This window comes from Lathyrus oleraceus, chromosome 7 (assembly GCF_024323335.1).
Source record: "Lathyrus oleraceus cultivar Zhongwan6 chromosome 7, CAAS_Psat_ZW6_1.0, whole genome shotgun sequence".
In the NCBI taxonomy this organism is placed as follows: Eukaryota; Viridiplantae; Streptophyta; class Magnoliopsida; order Fabales; family Fabaceae; genus Lathyrus; species Lathyrus oleraceus.
The window spans coordinates 220,512,979-220,534,069 of NC_066585.1; the positions used below are offsets into that span (position 1 = coordinate 220,512,979).

General features: G+C 35.3%; 2 protein-coding genes and 2 non-coding genes across 4 annotated transcripts; 3 read left to right on the forward strand and 1 right to left on the reverse strand.

Annotated features, from left to right (window-relative positions):
- Positions 1-539: 539 nt before the first annotated feature.
- LOC127109593 (small nucleolar RNA snoR101) lies at positions 540-601 on the forward strand. Its single transcript, XR_007796866.1, has one exon. It is a non-coding gene; the product is annotated as a small nucleolar RNA snoR101 (small nucleolar RNA).
- Positions 602-3,500: 2,899 nt separating this feature from the next.
- LOC127103315 (pentatricopeptide repeat-containing protein At2g01860) lies at positions 3,501-5,606 on the forward strand. Its single transcript, XM_051040583.1, has 2 exons — positions 3,501-3,679; positions 3,926-5,606. The coding sequence occupies exon 2, from the start codon at positions 3,971-3,973 to the stop codon at positions 5,417-5,419; it is 1,449 nt and encodes a 482-aa protein (XP_050896540.1). The 5' UTR covers positions 3,501-3,679; positions 3,926-3,970; the 3' UTR covers positions 5,420-5,606.
- Positions 5,607-5,814: 208 nt separating this feature from the next.
- LOC127109594 (small nucleolar RNA snoR101) lies at positions 5,815-5,874 on the forward strand. Its single transcript, XR_007796867.1, has one exon. It is a non-coding gene; the product is annotated as a small nucleolar RNA snoR101 (small nucleolar RNA).
- Positions 5,875-7,104: 1,230 nt separating this feature from the next.
- On the reverse strand, positions 7,105-9,724 carry LOC127105898 (sm-like protein LSM8). The gene is made up of 6 exons (XM_051043105.1): positions 9,479-9,724; positions 9,283-9,335; positions 8,970-9,010; positions 8,775-8,849; positions 7,529-7,581; positions 7,105-7,427 (listed from the first exon to the last, which is right to left on the reverse strand). The coding sequence occupies exons 2-6, from the start codon at positions 9,317-9,319 to the stop codon at positions 7,337-7,339; spliced, it is 297 nt and encodes a 98-aa protein (XP_050899062.1). The 5' UTR covers positions 9,320-9,335; positions 9,479-9,724; the 3' UTR covers positions 7,105-7,336.
- Positions 9,725-21,091: the final 11,367 nt, after the last annotated feature.

Sequence of the window (21,091 nt, forward strand, 5' to 3'; positions counted from 1 at the left end):
AAGGAGTATTTTGGTCAATTTCAATTAACTGCTGGAATATGAGGATAAATATAAAGGTATGGAATAAAATTTTCCAAAATTATTCAGGCCCAAGGTTGATCAAGTATACATGGCCCAAAATATAATAACTAGATCATACACACATAGCCTTGGGTTGTCATACTAATACTCACTCACAAGCCCCTCCCTCTCTCTTAGAGTGTGTTATCATCTTCTTTCTCTCTGAGCAAAACCCTAAAAACTTAGCCGCTACCCCTTCGCCCTAATCCGAATCCCTAATATATTGTCATTGCTCGAGCTTTTCCCTAAAACCTATTTTCACGATAGAGCTCTGCTAAGCATTGCGAATTGGTTTCATCTGTTATTGCTTTTGAGGTTATCTGCTTTCTGATTTTACGTTGCGGTTCTGTTTTTTGTACCGGGAAATTTACTTTTCATGATTCTAGATTTGGTTATGGTCGATTGAGTATGCTTGCAGTAGTATTATTTTTACCGAAAACATTTTTTGAAAATCGAAATGCGAAGATAGTGCATATGATGTTTTACACTTGATCTCTGAATCTCAGGTAAGTTAATGTTGACAAGTTTATTCGCTGATGCTTCTTCTTCGCAATTCCCTTTTGCCCGAACGATATTGTTCATGTTCACAGGCAAGAGGGTTAAAATTTTTGCTTATTTTTATAGATCATATGAAATGCTACTTACATTTAACATGGACAAATAAATTCTTGGAAGAACTGTTGTGGAAGTGAAAATGTGATTTTCACGGGAAAGTGAAATTCAGAGGTAGAATTCTTTTTAGGTTTAACATTTGTTCTTTTCTCAACACAATACAATGTCTTCTAATAAGACTTTATTTTATTAGAACTTGAATTGTAATCTTTGTTTCTACTAACTTTCTCATAGAACTTGAATTGTCATTATATAACCCAAATTTTTTTTATTGTTATTGTATTTTGTTCTTGAAGTGAAAAATATAAAAGAAAAGAATAAAAACAAAAAGAACAATGGAAGGGTAATGAAATTAAATAAATAGCATGTTCAGTAATAACTTTTTGACAACTTTTCTTAAAGAAGAGCAATCATCAACTCCTAATCTTCAAATACGTAATGAACGATGAAATTAGAAGATATTATTTGCAAAATGGTCTGTCAACCAAAAGAAATTATTTTTTCACATAGAAAATTTGGAGATATGTATGTTGTTATCTTATGAGGTCACATCTTGAAGAACATAAAGGTTGTGGTGATGCCTTTATAACATAAGGCTTTACAAATTGGAGAAAAAGTGAAAGGTTCCGAGTCCATCTTTGAGATGTGGAGTTGTAAATAGTTCTCTTATTCAGGCATGGAGAAATTGTACAAATTGAAAAAAAAGTTCTCTTATTAGCACAAGCTTTAGCTTTTCATGGTAATGATGAGTCAATTTCATCATGAAATAAGGGGAATTTTCTTAAACTTATGAATTTTCTTGTTAACCACAATGAAGATATTTATAAAGTTTGGAAAATTTGTCATGGAAATCTTAAGTTAACATCTCTTAATATTCAAAAGGATATTGTTAGAGTTGCTGCATTTAATTTATGAATCTCATGATATCTCAATGAGGAAGCAAATGATTGTGGTTATACGTTATGTAAATAATGAAGGAAAATTTATTGAGGATTTTCTTGGTGTTGTTCATGTTTTAAATACTAGTGCTCTAACATTGAAATCGACTTTTGCAAAATATGGATTAAGTTTGTCAAGGATACGTGGACAAGGCGATGACGGAGTAAGTAATATGCAAGGTGAATACAATGGTCTAAAAAGTTTGATTTTAAAAGAGAATTGTTCTGCATTTTTTATTCATTGTTTTGCCCATCAACTCCAATTAGCTCTTGTGGTATTAGCAAAAAAGCATTCTAAAATTGCTTTATTTTTTAATTTGGTTGCTAATTTGTATAATGTTGTTGGAGCATCATGTAAGCACCGAGATATTCTTTGTGAAAGTAAAGCTACAAAGGTGAAAGAAGCATTGAAACATGGAGAAATCTCTAGTGGACGTGGCTAGAATCAAGAAATGACAATTAAGAAGGCAGTGGAAACAAGATGGAGCTCACATTATGGTACATTACTTAGTATAGTTTCTCTATTCTCTTCTATGATTGATGTGCTAGAAATGGTTAAGGAAGATGGGACAAATTAAGATAAAAAAAGGTGAAGCATTAATGTTGATGAATTATATGCAATCTTTTGAATTCATTTTCATCTTGCATTTGGTGAAAATACTTTTAGGAATTACACATGATTTATCTCAAGCATTACAAAGAAGTGATCAAGATATTGTAAATGCTATGAAGTTAGTAAACGTGTCCAAAATAAGACTATAAGCTATAAGAGATAATGGTTGAGATTCTTTATTGAATGATGTTTCATTATTTTGTGAGCATAATGATATTGACATCCATATATGGATGACACTTTTCAACCGGCACAAAAAAAGTCAAAGAAAAAAATGGAGAAAGTATCTAATTTACACAATTTTTAAGTTGAATTATTTTATGAAGTGATTGATCGACAACTTCAAGAGTTGAATAATCGTTTTACAGAAGTGAATACTGAGTTGCTCCTTTGTGTGGCTTGTTTTAGTCCAAGAGATTCATTTTCTACATTTGATAAGAAGAGGTTGATTCGTTTAACTCAATTTTATCCTTTAGAGTTTTTTTAAGTTGAATTATTGGCATTAGATTGCCGGCTTAAAAACTATTTCTTAAATGTATGCTCTGATAGTGAATTTTCAGAATTAGAGGGCATTGGTGATCTTTCTATCATGCTCGTAGAGACCAAAAATATATGTTGTCTACCCGTTGGTATATTTGCTTTTAAAGTTATCTCTGATATTACCAGTGGCAACTACAAAGCTGAAAGAGCTTTCTCTACTATGAATATTATCAAGAACCGAATGTGAAATCGCATGAATGATAATTGATTACATGATTGCTTAGTTATTTACATTGAGAAAGATATTCAATATTTTCGAAACATCAAAAATCGTATAGAACAATTATAATTTATATTTATATTTTTAAAAATAAAATATTATATTTATATTGACCCCAATAGTCAATATAAATTAAACCTATTAAAAAAAACTCAAAGATTAAAACGAAGCGTAATATTTTTTTACACTGATAATGCATTACCTTAAAACAAATGAATCTACATAGAATTTTCAAAACTTATTCCTATAACATAAGCCAAAATACGGATTAACTAAAGAGATTAATTATTATACACTGTCAATGTAAAAATTTTTACACTGTCGACTAATCACTATCACTCGTTTGTGTTATAGGTTTTTAAAATAAAAATCAAACTCATTTCAATATCCAACGTCTATGATTAACTGACGGTGTAAAAATTTTTTACACCGTCGGTGTATATCAATTAAATTCTTAACGAAAATATTTTAACCCAAATCATTTAGAAATAGATGTTCATTAAACTTTATTTGAATGTTTCATGGAGCAAAATTTATAATTTACTGAAAAAATATATATCTTTATCGAAACAACAAAAACTGAAAACTGAAAACTGAAAGCAGCCACCACAAGATGAACTCGCACTGAACTCAACTGGCCGGAAAACACCGCCGGTGTTGCTCGTCGGCCCCACAAACAGTGTTAAAGCCGTCCAGGTTTTCCTTCTTCTTTAATAGTTTTTATTTTTATTTTCCTTCAGTTCTCTTGTAGCGCGCGAGTATGCGATTCCGTCGCCGCTCGCCGCCGTCATAACCGCCCCTCCATAAGGCAACGCAACAACGATTCTATTTGCGTCGCAGAACAGCAGAGTCTCGCTCCGACTGCGATTCTGCGATATAACGGCCAATTGACAACATAGGTTTTACAACCTGATATGAAAATCGGTTTTTCTATCATTGCAGGTGATTTTCAATGTTTATTCAACCGCCACATTCTAAACCCTAATAATGGAATGCACCGTATCATTTCCTACTAGTATGCGTTTTGTTCCATTGGGAACAACTTTGTGCAGAAACCAGAGAATCACTTTAGCAGCACATTCATCGAATTCAAATAGAAGAAGAAGAGAAAGACCGACAAAGAACTTACGGTATCCGCGTCGCGACAAGCAACCTCCGGAGTTTGGTGTTAATTTATTCTTGAAGAAGCCTAGCTTTCCCAACAATGATCAAACTCGTGATGATAAGAATTTCAATGTAGAAGAGAGTGATGAGGAGGAACGAAATACTGGTGTGGTTTGGGATTCGGATGAAATTGATGCTATATCGTCGCTTTTTCAAGGTAGAATCCCACAAAAACCGGGAAAATTGGACCGGGAAAGACCTCTTCCTCTTCCGTCTCCTCACAAGCTTCGACCGTTGGGATTACCTACGCCAAAAAGACTACCAGAGATGGTTTCTTCTCGCATTTCTATGGATAAGAAATTATATAAAAGCCCGAGTTTTCTAGTTGGGTTGGCGAGAGAGATTAGCAGGCTTAATCCAGATGAAGATGCGTCTATAATTCTTGGAAAGTGGGTGCATATTCTGAGGAAGAGTTCTCTATCAATGACAATAAAGGAATTGGGCCATATGGGGCTCCCTGGGAGAGCTCTACAGACGTTCTGTTGGGCACAGAATCAACCTCATCTTTTCCCGGATGATTGGATTCTGGCCTCGACAATTGAGGTCTTGGCAGGGAACCATGAATTGAAGAGTCTATTGAACCTGAACAAGTTTACTGGTTTGGCGAGTCGCAGGGTGTTAGAGGCATTGATTAAGGGTTTTTTAAAAGGAGGAAACCTTAGACCTGCTTGGAAGGTATTGGCAATTGCTAGAAGGGATAAAAGAATGTTGGATTCAAGCATTTATGCAAAATTGATACTGGAACTTGGAAAGAACCCTGATAGATACAGACATATCGAGCCGTTGTTAGAAGAACTCGGAGCACGAGATGAACTGAATTTAACCGCACGAGATTGTACTGCTATAATGAAAGTCTGTGCTAAGATGGGAAAGTTTGAAGTAGTTGAGAGCTTGTTTAGTTGGTTCACACAGTCTGGTTGTCAACCAAGTGTGGTTATGTATGCAACTGTTATTCGTAGCCGCCATGCTGAAATGAAGCACAGAGAGGCATTGGATTTAGTTTGGGAAATGGAGGCTTCGAATTGCCTCTTTGACCTTCCTGCTTATCGTGCGGTAATAAAGCTGTTTGTTGCTTTAGATGACCTATCTCGAGCCGCGAGATATTTTTCGAAACTTAAAGAAGCGGGATTTTCTCCCACTTATGATTTATACAAAGACATGCTTGAAATTTACATGGCCTCCGGGCGGATTGCAAAGTGCAGAGAGATCTGTAAGGAGGCCGAGATTGCAGGTTTCACGCTACATAAACATCTAGTGTCATATGATTCATGATTTGATAAATAAAGCACAGTAGAGTATAACTGTATAAGAATTAAATGGGCATTATCATTGTTCGTATCAACTTTGTATTTCTCTTTATCGGCTTCTGTTTGTCATCTACAAATATTTTCAACATTGAGGCTAAATTATTATATGTGAATATGCTACTAAACTCTGTGATGGTAGTACCAACTGTTAAGAAATTGCCAGGATATGGAAAAATGTGGATCAATTTAGTTTGAAAAACATCTTCTGATTTCACCTTATATGCTTTGGCTAAGAATAAAAAGATGTCACTGTTTTTATTTATTGTATGGGAAAGAAGGTAAATAATGTTTTGTTATTTTCATCATTTTAACATTTTGCTTCATAAAGTAAAATGCAAGTGCAAGATGGTGCATGTGTTGGTTTTACAATTGATCTCTAAACTTCAGGTGACTTCATGTTTAAGTTCATTCACTGATTCATAGTTAACATCTTTGGATTGATATGCTCTTTCATGTTTAAGTTCATTCACTGATTCATAGTTAACATCTTTGGATCGATATGCTCTTTCACTATCTCATGAGGGACAAAACCTTTGATTTCAAGAACTAAAGGGTGTTTCTTTTTTGTAAGCAGAGTTCTCATACTTGAGGGCATAATGGACTTTATCCGCCACACAATGCCTGTTTTGCCTGCACTTTTTTCGGATGGACCAATGATTTAATTTCGCACCCTTTAATGTGTCCGTCCTATTCCATTACATTTTTTTTAGATTTTGTAGGTGTGAACATTAATATAAATATTTACATTTTTAGACTTAAAATATACCGTGTCTACAGAGATGTCCCTCACTGTCCTTACTTTTTTGTAGGATTGATTAATGTTTTAGACCCGCACTCCTAACTATGTTTGCCTCGTCCCTTTTTTTTCCAGATTTTTGTGGGGCGCCTCGTCCAAACTAAAAAATGATTGACTCTTGAAACTCTTTAAAGTAAATTAAAAACATAAATACTATTCTTGCAATAGAGTAAAAATATGTGAATGTCCTTAAAATACATGTGATAATTTGTGGTCCACTAAAAATAACTTTAGAACGTTAATCATTGCTCTCCTTGCTTTGGAGATGCTCTAAATAGAAGATGGTTCTCCTCTAGTGTTTTGAGGAGGAAATGAGTTAGTTGGGTTGCCAGAATAACATTTTAGTGCATTGAGGAGGAACTGTAACCCTGCACCCTGTACCTCAATTGATTTATAACACAAAAACTTATTCACATAGAGATGACAATAGACTGTTTATTGTTGTCTAAAAAGATTGATAGTTGACAGTATTTGTAAATATCAGTATATATAAATAATGTATTAATGTCAGTTATCTGACTCTAAAAAGATTGATATTTATTCAAAAAGATGTGTGATGTCATTTCTATTTTCTATAATTAATCATACCTCTAAACAAAAAATTCATATTCATTAACTAATGGTCTATTTTACAAGTCATATTAGTTATATTGACCTTGCTTATAAATACTATTATAAATAAGATAAATGAACTCGCCGAGGCATATAAACATGATTTTAAAATTAAACGCCAAAGATATTCTCAATTCAATTGTACGCAATAACATAAATTATAGTTTGCAACTTATGATATGCTTAGTACCAGAGAAAGCTGGTAAAAGATAACATTAACCGAAACTAGAGGAAGCGCAACATAAACAAACAGGTATTTCCATATCAGATAGTTCAGAGTTTGTTACATTACATAATCCAGCACGTAAAAAAACCCATGATTTCCATGCCAACAACAACAGAATCAAGATAGTTAGTTATTTAGCATATTATGTTATCAGCATATTCATATAATTTCATTTCTCGGTTTAATGCTGCTCCAATCCTTTCCACGAAGAGACCAAGCATCTCCTAACAATTTAACATAGTTTAACTTCAATGGATGACAGGCTTTAAGGGATGAGCTCTAAGCTTGGACAAATCAAGGTTAGAATCTAGTTCTTCATCCAGTTCACCAACAACACTTCTGCAAATACCAAATGAAATCCATTAAAACCAACATATAGTGGGTTACTTAGAATATAAAAGTAAATGGCAAGACATAGGAGAAATAGAAACATGACATACATGTTGTCGCCCCTAATGATGTATAAACCCAGAACAAGTTGCTGAACACCTTCCTGTAATTAGAAACAAGAATGAGCCAAAAAAAGGAAAACAAAAAAAAATCATCATATGCAAGAAAGAATCTAACAAAATACTATAGCAGAATAACATAGCAACGGTGGAGTTTGACGTGATGCTTTTGGCCTGCAACCCGTCGTCTGTAATAGTGGTTGTTACGGCTGTTAATTGCAGCAAAATTGCAGTTCCAAACCGCTATCATGTCCACTATTAATTGTGTATTTTACTATTTTTGAGTATTTATGTTTACTTTGTAAGCTGATTGATAGTTATATAATGGTGGCTATCCCGCTATGTCGCTATAACATTTTAGAGGGTCAGTGCTACACAACGGCACAACGCTACCAGAATTAACAGCATTGAAAAAACTCTAAATTAGAAAATGTTCAAAGAGGAGGAAGGGGAAGGTATATGGAAATTAGTAATCACATAAATTCGTCGCTATCAATTGTCAAATGCAGGAGATTCTGCTACAAGTAACACCAAAATCACTACATTAACTCCAGAAAGTAGTAGATTTGAAAGAAAAATAAATGTAGATATTAGCCACTACTATTACTAGTAGCAAACCAATAACACAGAAGAAAAAAAAGCATTAGCTTGAAAAGGCCAGGGAAAAAGCCAATGGCTTCAGATTTACTGTCTATATCAACAACAAAAAGCAGAGCAAAATAAAGAGTTTCTACATCCTAATTCCTATTTTATGGTTTAGTTAAAAAAACTTATTTTGGTAGGTAATCTATGTCCAAATTCCTAAAACGACATGAAATCAAAAAGTTCACTTGTCACAAATTAAAAATAGTCAAGCTCAAGATGATCGATATCGTTTCAGCAGTCAATGCTTCATCCCATCATCCAGCATACCTAACTATGTGTTACCAAAAGAAAAACTGTTGTAGGATATGAACACAAAAGGCTTGAATTCTGATAGAGTGCAGCATTGTTCAATATCAGGCATATCTAAGCTAAAATATTAGTTGTTTCATAACTTGAAAAGCCAATTCTGTAACTGAGATCTTTTGGATTTAGAAGGCGATTAGTAAGATATTTGTAATAAAACACTATTCTTCACTTCACGTAGATATCTCATGAAAAAATACCGACAACGTGCGACACAAATATAAAAAGTTCAAAGCTAAATGTATAAACACAATAAAAATTTAAAACGAATTCAAAATGTCATTCATACCTTGGTAGAGAAAACTCGTTCATGGGATTCATCGAGAATTATATTCGTTGCCTGATCAAAACCTTTTAGAACTCCCTGAAAATGAACAGAAACCCGTTGTAACGAGAAATGAAAACAACATTCTTACATTTACAAGCACACACTGTCCCATCAAAAGCTAATTTCATGGAGAGATTAGAAAATACAAAGACTCACCACTATATTTCGTCCATCATTCGTAATAACCGAAATCGTCTCTGCCAAATCAACAAAGAAACACTAGAATCTTAAACCAAAATAACATTTCAAAAAAATACAAAAGAGCAAAACCCTATTTTAGTTCCCTAAACAGAGAACACATTCATATCAGGTTAATTAATACTTAATTTCATCAAATTAGTCTCTTTAATCTCATGAAATGTAGTATAGCTAAAAAATCAAAGTTTATTGTTTTATACATGATGTACCAAGAAAAAATTGAGCATAAAATACAAATTAATAAAAATGAAATAGGTTAAAGATTGGTTACGATCTACGAGAGACTCAAGTCCAGGCCCGGTTGACATAACGATAGTAGAATAGCTGCAAAAGGGTTAATTAAATAAATTAGTTAATTAATAAAACGAGTGCAGAGGAACGTTGAAGAAGATGAAAGAGACGGAAAATTGAAAAGTAAGAGTTAAGAGAAAAGGGGAAGAAAGTAATAGAGAGATGCAGAAACGAACCGGGAGGGGATGGAGTGGTGAATTGAGATTGAGAGATGGCGGGGGAATAATAAGGTTTCAGTTTCGGAGAGGGAGACTAGAAATGTTCACTTCACTTCACCGCTTAATTCTTCGGATTGGATTTTAACTCAACCGGCCCAACATCAAATGGTGTTGTTGTTTTTTTTAAGAGATGATTCTCTAATAAGTGGAAAAACACCTTAAGAAAATTAATAAGCCACATGCACTCTAACTATTGCTTCCTCACTCTTGTAAAAAATCAAACCTATCCATAAAATTCGAAGATGCATATTTGGTTGGTGCATTCCATTCATATTCCTTTTTGAGTCATGTCCTAAGGCTATGTCAATTTTTTTTACCAAAATGCATCTTCATATAACTTATGGAGATGCATCTCCAAGCGCTAATTTAACCAAATACGCGTCTGTCTCTTCTTCTTTCTCGCTTCTCAAAATTCACCAACTCTCAAAACCTCTAAACTCACAAATTATCTGTTTACCGTGAAATTTAGTAAACAAAAATAAGTTTTAATTTACTTAATGGATTAACCTCGAAAAGATCGCAGAACATATTTGTGTGAATCCTAAACTTTAAACATTTTTGATACCAATATCGAAATGCAAAGTTTAAGAAATGACTAGAATTTAAACTGAAATCGAAATGCAAAGAACTTGAAATAAAATGACTGAAAGTAATTTAATTGCAGAAAATGACTTGAACATAAAGACTTTAATTTGTAAAAAGTGGAACGCGTATGTACATTCTCAACTATTTTCTCAACCACACAAATACTTTGAGTTTTGTAGAATTTGCGTACAATTGCGGACCCCTAAACTCAAAGTGAATGATATATATATATATATATATATATATATATATATATATATATATATATATATATATATATATATATATATATATATATATATATATATATATATATATATATATATATATATATATATATATATATATATATATATATATATCATAAATTAACCGTCTATAGTTGTCGACTAAGCTGAGTATTCCAAGTCTTCATCCTCATTCAGCTTATGTTTTCGACAAGCTTTCACGTGTCCTTAAATAATTGTTTGAACTTATCCATTTACACCTCATTCGACTGCGTAAAGAATATCTTAAAAACTCTAAATTTTACTCCAAAACTTCCTGATCTTCGTCTGACTACAATTTCGACCATAGTAAAAACTCCTTGTCTACAAATAAAATTCGTCAAAATCTTCATGGCCATCATTAAGCATTTTGAATTTTCACAAACCATTATTACATGATTCTTATCGCATTCTTGTAAGTTAGTACCCGTGTTAAAAATCTAAGATAACAAATTATCCCCAAAATGCCATATTTCAACTTCATATCAAAAAGAGAAACATGGCATTTTTTTAATGTATTTCGGAAACTGTTTCAACTCCCCCGCTGACGTCAATATCATCATTACCAATTTACTACGCAGTTGTCATTTTCCAGAAAATCCTCTCAGAATCTCATAATTGCTCCTAGTTTTTAGGATATCATGATTTTGCACGTCTCATTAACTGCTCCACTCACATCAATTATGTCCACTTCTTGAGATACGAAACGCCTCACATTAACACACATCCGCCAAGTGTCTGCTATCAGGAAAGAAAACAACTCTATAAATACTTCCACAAGACTCTCTTCTCATCTTCTTCACTTTCGCTCTCAATTTTTTACACAAAGAAACCTTTTTTTCACAGCAAACTCGTCAAACTTTAACAATGACAGCCAATATTTCATCCAACAAATTCGATACTGGGAAATATGTGAGAAATGGCAGCCAAGTCTTCATCCAACAAATATGATTTTTGTATAGATAAAATGGTTTTTGGTGATTTGTTAATAAAATAAAATTTTTGATGTTAAGCCAGAGTATGATATGAAATTGCATGTTGGTGATAAAACCTTTTGGTCGATTATATATGATAATATCTCAAAAGTGTTAATAGAGATAATCTCATTTGGTCACTCTTTGTCTTTTTTTTATGGTTCTGTTAAGCGTAACCCTTTTGGGGAAAAATCTAAAAACTCTAAAATTTGAGAATTTGTCATTGAGAATGGTATGATGTAAGAATTCAACATTGGGAGGCAGAAACTTAGAAAATCTGAGGTAGGGGGCTGGTTACACGTATCGAATGAGAAGTCACGCTTCAGAGCGGTTCAGCAGAATTTTGCGCAAGTTTGGCGTCCGATGTCAGAATACCTCATATTATATATTTTTTGGAAAGAGAATCATCCTAGAAATCAAACTTATTTGAAAAAGTGACTATTCGGTTTTTAAGCTCGTTTAAGTTCCAAAAATAACGTTTTACTATTTTCTGAAATTTAAACAATTTATATTTTATTTATTTTATGTATTTAAAGATATTTGGTAATGTCATAAGGATTAACCTTTTGATTATAATAAATTTACAAAATTTGTTTAATCTTTCTGGTGAATAATAATATTTTTTTATTAATAAAGTTAAAACTAACAAAATATGTATTCTTAGTTGAAATTGTGATAAAATAGTCCTAAAGTATTTAAATATACCTTTTATAAAATATTAGTATATTTAACTCACTTTTAGGAATATAATTTACTAAATAATTTTGGGTGTAAGAAAAGTGAATATATTGTTTAATGAATAAAATTTTATGTGATTTGAATTTGAGTAATCCTTATTGGATAATTTGTGGTTCTTGAATGGAACTTATTTTGGTGATATCCTTTGGGATAATTTTGGTGTTTATAAGTATTATTATATATAATTTTGGTGAATTATGATGTTTGTCCATGAAATGCATATTCGTGATTCATGTTATCATGCATTCATGTATTTTGGAGTTTAAGTGGGACTTCGGTCCATTTTGGTGGCCTCAGATCCATTGGTGGGGATCGTTGGTCTTGGTGGAAAAGACTAGGGGTGAGTCTCAGATCCATTAGTGGGGATCGTTGGTCTAGGTGGGAAGGACCAGAGACTAGTGGAATAAAATCAGTAACATTCCTCTGATTCCATAATATATTTTTTGTACCACATGCATATAGATGATGGAGTTGGTGAATCATAACATTACATTTTGTTGTGATGTGTGTTTGTGATTGTAATTGGTAGATATATATATCATTTATGTATGATTGTTATGTTTCTTTAATATCATTATGTTGCTGAAATCACATTGTTACTATATGTAAGTATATTCTCACCCTTTTCTTGTTTGTTGTTTTTGTGGTGTGCTTTGCATAGGTGATTAGCAGGAATGTAGTTCGTTGTTGCAGTGAGATGGCTATTGTCTCTCAGTAGACTTTTATCTTTTGTATATTCTAGTTTTCGAATAAGAATGCTCTGATTTGTAACATTGGAGATAAGGGTGTTCGTTTGCATTATTTTGATTTGTTTGTAATCAACTATTATGAGATTTTGATTAAGATGTATTGATTCAGTTTTATTCAGACATATTTTATGGTGTTTCTAAGTAATATCCGTTGTGCAACATCTGTTGTTTTATGATTTATGAAGTATTTATGATGGAGTAACATCATTTTCCTGTTATTTTTATTTAAAATCTATTATCGGGGTTTAGGGTGTTACAGGTGAAGACTCGGTGAACCTCTTAATCCAACAACTAAAGGCAAATGTATTTGAATTTGATCTCATTAATGCCATCGAAGGAGACACTCGACTTAGTAATGATATTCGAACATTATTGGTCGAGCTCAATAAACACCGGGTGTCTAATTCCATGGTCCAATTCTTGTTCGACTTTGAAGCTTATTTCAACCAGGACTACCAGGACATCGACCTAAAAAGAACCAATAACGCTTGACTCCAATAAACATAAGAGGTTATGGTTGTATCCTGGGATTTTAGTGATGCGTATGAGAATGAAGTTCATAGGATCGAAACCAAACTCCAAAAGTACACAAACAAGAAAGCTTCACTCGACAAAGAAATTTCACAACGTCGTGCCAAAATTCTTGAATTGACCTAAGAGATCGACAACCTGAAAAAGAAAAAGCTTAGCTTGCCAGGGAGAAATCACTGCCTACCATGAAATAATTGAACAGGAGGCCACCAAAGGTGTTAAGCATGCTGAAGATGCTCTCAACCTAGGCCTAGAAATCAACTCTCTGGAAGAGACCCATGATCGTTTGATTACAAGGCTCAACTTTTCGAAAACCAAGCTCGAGGAGTTCAAATCCAAATTCCATGTTTAACTTGTACTTTGATTTTTCTTGTCTTTAAAATATCTTGTAATAACTTTGCCATTTTGGTACTCTTATGAATACCATGTTGGCACTTTTGCATCTATATATGTTATTCTATTGCAATTTAAATTTCCTGTAGCATATGTTTATACCTTTTTAAGTATTATCCATTTACTCTCAGAATTCGATGATCAGATTCCAACACTTTAATCTCATAAGCATTATTTGAAAACACTTGAATGATTCAAAATGGGTCTTCCCAATTAGGAGACCATTTCACCAAAGTCTTATCTCTTTGATCCATAGGTAGAATAACTTTCCACACATAGTCTCTGACTGAAAAGGTCTCTACCTTAACATTTTTATTGTAGACCTTAGCCACCCGCTCTGTTTTCCTTATCAAGACATCCAACACTGCTAACCTTTCTTCATCCAAATCAACCATTTCATCCAATATGATATTCCAATAATGGTCAGATGTAATATCATCCTGCCTTTAAATTCGATTCGGCTGCAAATATATCTTGACACGTAAGACAACCTCATGTCCATAAGTCAAATGAAAGGGAGTTGTATTCGTCACATCTTTAGGAGACGTTCGACATGCCCAAAAGACTTGATCCAGGGTTTTATGCCAATTATTTGGCTTTTTCCCCATATGCTTCTTAATCTGATGAATTTATTGGTTGCCTCGACCTAGCCATTGGCTTGGGTGTAATAAGGCGTGGACGTTAACAACTTAATCCCCATCTCAAATGCGAATTACTGCATATTTTGACCAGTGAATACTGATCCTTGATCAGTTATAATGGTCTCAAGAATTCTGAATCTATAAATAATATGTTTCTGAATGAACTCTATTATTGCTTCTTGGTCAACATTGACTAAAGGAACCGCTTCTATCCACTTAGTAAAATAATCAATACCCACTAAAATATACTTCTGACTTTTAGATGATGCTGGTCAAATTTCACCAATTAAATCCAATGGCCATCCTTTAAAGGACCATGGTTTCACAATTGCATGTAATTCGCTTGTAGGGACATATTGAATGCCCGTATGTACTCGAAACTCTTGACAACCCTTAGAGAGCTCAATATAATCATTTAGCATGGTAGGCCAATAAAAACCTTATCGACACAACAACCATATCATTTTGTGCCCCACTTGATGGGCACCACATGCCCCATTGTGAAAATTCGATACAACTAGATATGCCTCACTCTCACCACGACATTTAAACAAAATACCCTCAGTCGCCTTTTTGAACAATTTGTTCTCTATGATAACATAGCTCACATATTTGTACTTAATATTTCAATAAGTTGATCCAGTCAGATTCTTTAAGTATAGGACTATTGGTCTTTGCTAGTCAGTATCAATCAAATTTTCAATGGCAAAGACCTTACAATTTTCAAGATCTGCTGACCTTAACTTCGTGATTATTAGATCTGAAGGAGACAACCTTGTCGATCTTACTCTTCATCGTACTTCAATCAAATCCTCTAACTTTTCTTTTGATACTTTGTATCTTGAAGCAATTTATGCCAACTCATTCGCCTTTTGATTTTCAATTTGAGGAACATGTTAAATATCCACAAAGTCAAAACACTTGATTAGTCGGTTGGCTATAACAAAGTATATGATTAATTTTTCCCTAATACATTTGCACTCCTTCGTTATCTTCTTAACAAGTAATTCAAAATCTCCTCTAACTTCGACTTTTTTTGCTCCCAAATCTAACAAGATTCCAAGTCCAACTATTAATGCTTCATACTCAGCCTCATTGTTTGAGCAAGAGGCGTCAATTTTATATTTGAACTTCGTCGAAATATTATCAGGTGAAATTATTAAAATTCCAACGCCATATCCATTTATATGACTAGAGCCATCGAAGTATAGCTTCCAAGGTCTGGGCTCCAAGTAATTTTGAGGTTCCTCGACTATCGCATGACCGAGGATAAAGTCGGTGATCACCTGCCCCTTCATTTTCCTTTAAAGACACATATGTTAAGGAATATTCTATCAGGGGGAGAGCCCATTTTCCAATTCGACTATGCAAAATTGGTTTTGATAACATGTGTTTAATAATGTCGAAATGAGAAGACACGTACACATCAACTGGTTTTATATAATTGTTTCAATTTCATACATGAGAAATACAAAGAAAGGCATATCTTTTCTATAAGACTATACCTAGTTTATGCATCATTCAAGACTCGACTGAGGTAATAAATGGCTCTTTCGACACCATTATCCTCCTCCTATGCTAACATGCTTTCTATATTCGAGTCTGAAGCAGAAATATACATCCTCACACATCTATTTCTAACTAGAGGCGACAAAATATGAGGATTCATAAAGTACTCCTTTATCTCGTCGAAAACCCTTTAATGCTCTGGCTGCCATTTGAACACTTCCTTTTTCAGGCAAAGTAGCGACGAGAATGGTCAAATATTTCCACTAAGGTTTAAGATAAACCTCCTCAAAAAATTAATTTCCCCCAATAAAGATTGGAGTTCTTTCTTAGTCGAAGGAGGTTGATTTTCCGTGATGGCCTTAGTCTTGTTCTGGTTAATCTTAATGCCCTTCTTAAGGACAAAAAATCAAAGGAAATCTCCAGCTTGCACACAGAAAGCACACTTAAGAGGATTCATTTTTAGTCTGTACTTCCTCATTCTTTCGAATGATTGTCGAAGGTGGTCGAGATGACCATATCCCAACACAGACATAATGACTCTATCATTAATATATATATATATATATATATATATATATATATATATATATATATATATATATATATATATATATTTGCATAAACATTTTGATATAATCATGAAAAATTGAATTCATCACCCTCTAGTAAGTTGCCCAACTGTTCTACAAGCCAAATGGCATCACCACATATTCATAGGTGTCTAAGGTCTTGGACATCGAAACGTCGTCTTCGACACATTTTCATTTGCAGTAAAAATTTGGTTATAGCCAGAATAACCATCAAGCATACTAAGATATTCGAAACTCGCTACTGAGTCGACCAACATTTCAGTAGCAAACATTGGATATTCGTCTTTTGGGATTGTCGCATTCAAATGTCTCAAGTCGATGCAAACCCTCAATGTTATGTTTTTCTTAATCATTGGAATAATATTTGCAAGCCATTCTACATACCTTGATGTCCTTATGAACTTACTTTTCAGGAGTCTTTCAATCTCCTCTTTTATTTTACACATATCCTCTGGTGCAAACCGTTTAGGTATCTGCTTGACCGACTTTTCCCCAGGCTTTATTGCCCAAGCAAAGCAATCTTTAAATTCATTAAGTAATTTAATTACCTCATCCTTAGACTCGGGTCGATGTTGGCACTAATATATGTCGGGCTCTTAATGATTCCATCACCCAAATTGACTTCCTCCAACGGATCCTAGGGCTCTTAATGATTCCATCACCCAAATTGACTTCCTCCAATTTTATGACTTACCTTTAAGATGCTTCACATTCCAAGACTTCCAGCTAGCACCAACGTTGGAAGAATTTGAGCGTCTTGTTAGGATTCCTATGAAGGACAAGCCACTATTTGTAGGGACAGATGAATCTTTGCCCCTCGAGGTCATTGCCAGTGCGCTTCACATGGACGAAAAGGAAGCAAAAGACAATTTAGAGACCAAAGGAAATACCAAAGGGTTCTCACTAAGTTTTCTTTTGGAAAGAGCTCATACTCTGTTGAAGGCAGAAAGTTGGGATGCTTGTTACTCTGCTATTGCATTGGCTATCTATGGCATCGTCCTGTTCCCTAATATGGATGGTTTCGTAGACATGACTGCCATTTGTGTCTTCCTTATTGGGAACCCAGTACCCACTTTGTTAGCCGATGTCTATTATCACATAAGTCATAGGTATACTAAGAAGAAGGGTTTGATTGCTTGTTGTGCTCCTTTATTGTATCAGTGGTTTCTAGAACATCTTTCGAAGACAGGTGCTTGGGTTGAATAGACAGATATTAGTTGGCCTCAGAGACTGGGATCACTCCGATCTGAAGATCTCTCTTGGTACTCCAAAGAATATATCAACGCAGACATCATATTCAGTTGTGGAGATTTCCCAAATCTACCTCTCATTGGAACTCAAGGATGTGTGAATGCTAATCCAGTTCTATCACTCAGGCAACTCGGTTACCCAATGGAAGGCCCTCCAGAGGCAAATTCTTTGGAAGCTTTCTTGTTACTTGACTTTGGGGCTGAGAATCCTAGCTTATTCCAGCGAATCAAAGAAGCTTGGAAAAATGTCAATCGAAAAGGAAAAGCTGAGTTAGGGGGAGCAAATGGGATTACAAAAGAACCATATTTTCAGTGGGTAAAGGAAAGGGTGCAGATAATTAAAATGCCATTCGTCATTCGGACACCTATACCTCTTCCTGAACCTAAGCTCACCCATGTCCCTATTGAAGAAATGGAGGAACTTAAGACCACCGTGGCAAAGCTAGAAAAAGAGAATGAAGAGCTGCAGACAAAACTCCAACAAACCATCAATGAGAAAAATAATATGAAGTGGGAGCTTGAGAGAAAAGAAGCGCAACTTCAAGCCCACGTGGAAAAGTTTAACAAGGAGGAGCATAAGAGAAAGAAGATCAAAGTGGGATTAGAACAGGCTGATCATTGTTTGGATACTCTTAAGGGTCAACTACGACAAACTCAGAAAGAATGTCAAGACAATGAGCGTTGGTGGCATCTAGCCACAAAGGAGAACAAGACGATAAGGGATACACTTGGGGCTCAGATAAAAGAACTAACCAATTCTGTTCGTCAGGCAAAAGCAGAAGTAGATCAGGAGCGTCGACTCAAGAAAATAGCCACTGAAGCTTCTAGGGTGTCACCCATGATATGGGAGGAAAAGTGTCGAGAAGTAAGAGATGCCAGGGAGTCTGTAAGCTATTGGAAGAACCAGCTAGAGTCATTACGCCAGGACAGCTCCATATGGTTAAAAGAGCAAGACTATGTGATTGAAGATTATGAATCCTTTAAGAAGACCATAGACTTCTTACAAGGGGACAGGGATAAGTTTCGTGCAAAACTCGATGGGCTAGTAGGATTCTGTAATTGGGCAGCTAAAGAGTTGCCATGGAGGTTGAGAGACGCAGTCGAAGAGTTGAAAGAAGATAGCACTCCTCCAGCCATAATCAATTTCGTTATGCTCTACAAAGGGTTGTTGAAGAGATTCAATGAGGAACTAGAAGAGCTTCAGGCCAGAAAGTCAGCTGTTTAATTTGCTTATGTCTTGTATTTTGTTTCTTTAACAAATGTACTTTTGAATTATGACCTTTTTGGACCTCTATGTTATGTATTGGAATGGATGACGTTTAAAAATTACTCCATTATTGCTATTATAAGTATTTTTTTTGTTTCTTCGAATTACTAACAATTAATGAAACTCGAATGACTCCCTGGAAATAAAATATGCATAACATTCGCATTATGCATCACACTTCATGAAAATCAAAAAAACTTATCCAACCTTTTTACCCTTTATCCAGCCACACTGACTAATCGACACCGGTACGAGACGCGAAGCAAATACAAGATGACATTAGAACAAGTGGAGGCCAACCAGGTTACCATGAGGACAGACATCAATACGATCCAGGAGAAGATGGATCAGTTGTTGGAAACAATGCTTGCAATCGCTCAGAGAGAGAGGAGCGAGGAGGAAGAAGCTAGGGCAAAAAGGAATGATGGCATGCCAGGTCCGAATCCCCAAGACGAAAGTTACGTCCCCACCAAGAAGAGATTGGTTCAGATACCAGTAGGAGGAGATCATGCAGAACCTTCTGATACGTCTACTCATCATGGATCCAAGATTGGAGATGACCAGTATGAGGCATTCTATATGCCCGATCAACCAAAGCCCAAGATACTTTCAGATCCTGCTGCAGATAGGCTCCGTGCCCTGGAAAAGAAAATCAAAGCCATAGAAGGAAACAACATCTTCGGTGCTTCTGCCATGAACATGCGTTTGGTATCGAATTTAGTCATCCCGGCTAAATTTAAAACCCCTGATTTCGAGAAATACAAAGGACAGACTTGTCCAAGAAGTCACTTGGTGATGTATTTCTGGAAAATGGTTGCTCATACCGAAAATGACAAACTACTCGTACACTGTTTCCAAGACAGTTTAAGTGGAGCATCTCTGAGATGGTATATGAGTTTAGAACAGGGCCGAATTCAAAGTTGGGAGGATTTGGCTGACGCATTTCTCCGTCAGTACAAATACAACTTAGATATGGCACCCGACCGAATGCAGTTGCAGGGGATGGCTATGAAGGAGAGTGAGTCATTCAAAGAATATGCCCAACGGTGGAGAGAGTTGGCTGCTCAGGTAGAGCCACCATTGTCTGAGAAGGAAATGACCGGTATATTTGTGGACACCTTGAAGGACCCATTCTTTGATCGATTAGTGAGCAGTGCCGCATCTGACTTCGCACATCTCGTCACGATTGGAGACCGCATAGAGAAGGGGTTGAGGGATGGAAAAATTCCTGGAGCAGTGACAGCATCTAGCGCACCAAAGAAATATTCTGGAGGCTTCCCAAAGAAAAGAGAAGGTGAAACAAACGCCATATCCAGGAACTACAAAGGGAAGCAACAAGCTTCATATGGTCAAGTCGCCGCCGTGGTACCTATACCCTATCAACAGCCGATGCAGCAACAACAAATGTATCAACCACAACATCAACAACATCATCATCAGCAAAATACCGCACCACCAAGACAGTTTAAGCCAAGACCTCCAAGAAGACAACTTGACCCTCTACCAGTACCTTATAGTCAGATATTCCCGTATCTGCAGAAGGAGGGCCTTCTAACATTGAGGGAATTAAAACCAGCTGTCTTTCCGTATCCACCTGAATACGACGCTAATTCCCATTGTGAATTTCACATGGGAGCACCTGGTCATACTTTGGAAAACTGTTTCGCATTTCAGAATCGAGTACAAGACTTGATCGAAGCCAAGGTCGTTTCTTTCACTCCAAGATGCCCGAACGTGAATACCAACCCTATGCCGACGCATAAGGATGCTTCCGTCAGTGCCATTGAGGAGAGTGATGAAGGCAGACTGATTCGTAAGGTTGAAGAGATTCAAACGCCTATCACCATGATAGGAGCACAATTGCTGAAGAGTGGTCTGATCCTGGAAGAGCTGGTTAAGGAAGAGAATAATGAAGAGTTGAGGAGTTTTATACAACAAATGCTGGATCGAGAGGAGTTACAGATAACTTACCGTGTCAAGAGCAAGCGTCAGGAAGAGATAGCCGTGGTAGATATCCCCTATGATGAGGTCAAAATAGAAATACCTATAAGCCCGTTGGTGATAGAGTTCCCAGCACC

Coding starts and splice junctions, on each gene's coding strand:
- LOC127105898 (XM_051043105.1), bottom strand. CDS start 9,319: ATGTCAACCGGGCCTGGACTTGAGTCTCTCGTAGATC. Junction 8,850..8,969: donor ATGATGGACGAAATATAGTG/GTGAGTCTTTGT, acceptor GTTCATTTTCAG/GGAGTTCTAAAAGGTTTTGA. Junction 7,428..7,528: donor ATCATTAGGGGCGACAACAT/GTATGTCATGTT, acceptor TGGTATTTGCAG/AAGTGTTGTTGGTGAACTGG.
- LOC127103315 (XM_051040583.1), top strand. CDS start 3,971: ATGGAATGCACCGTATCATTTCCTACTAGTATGCGTTTTGTTCCATTG.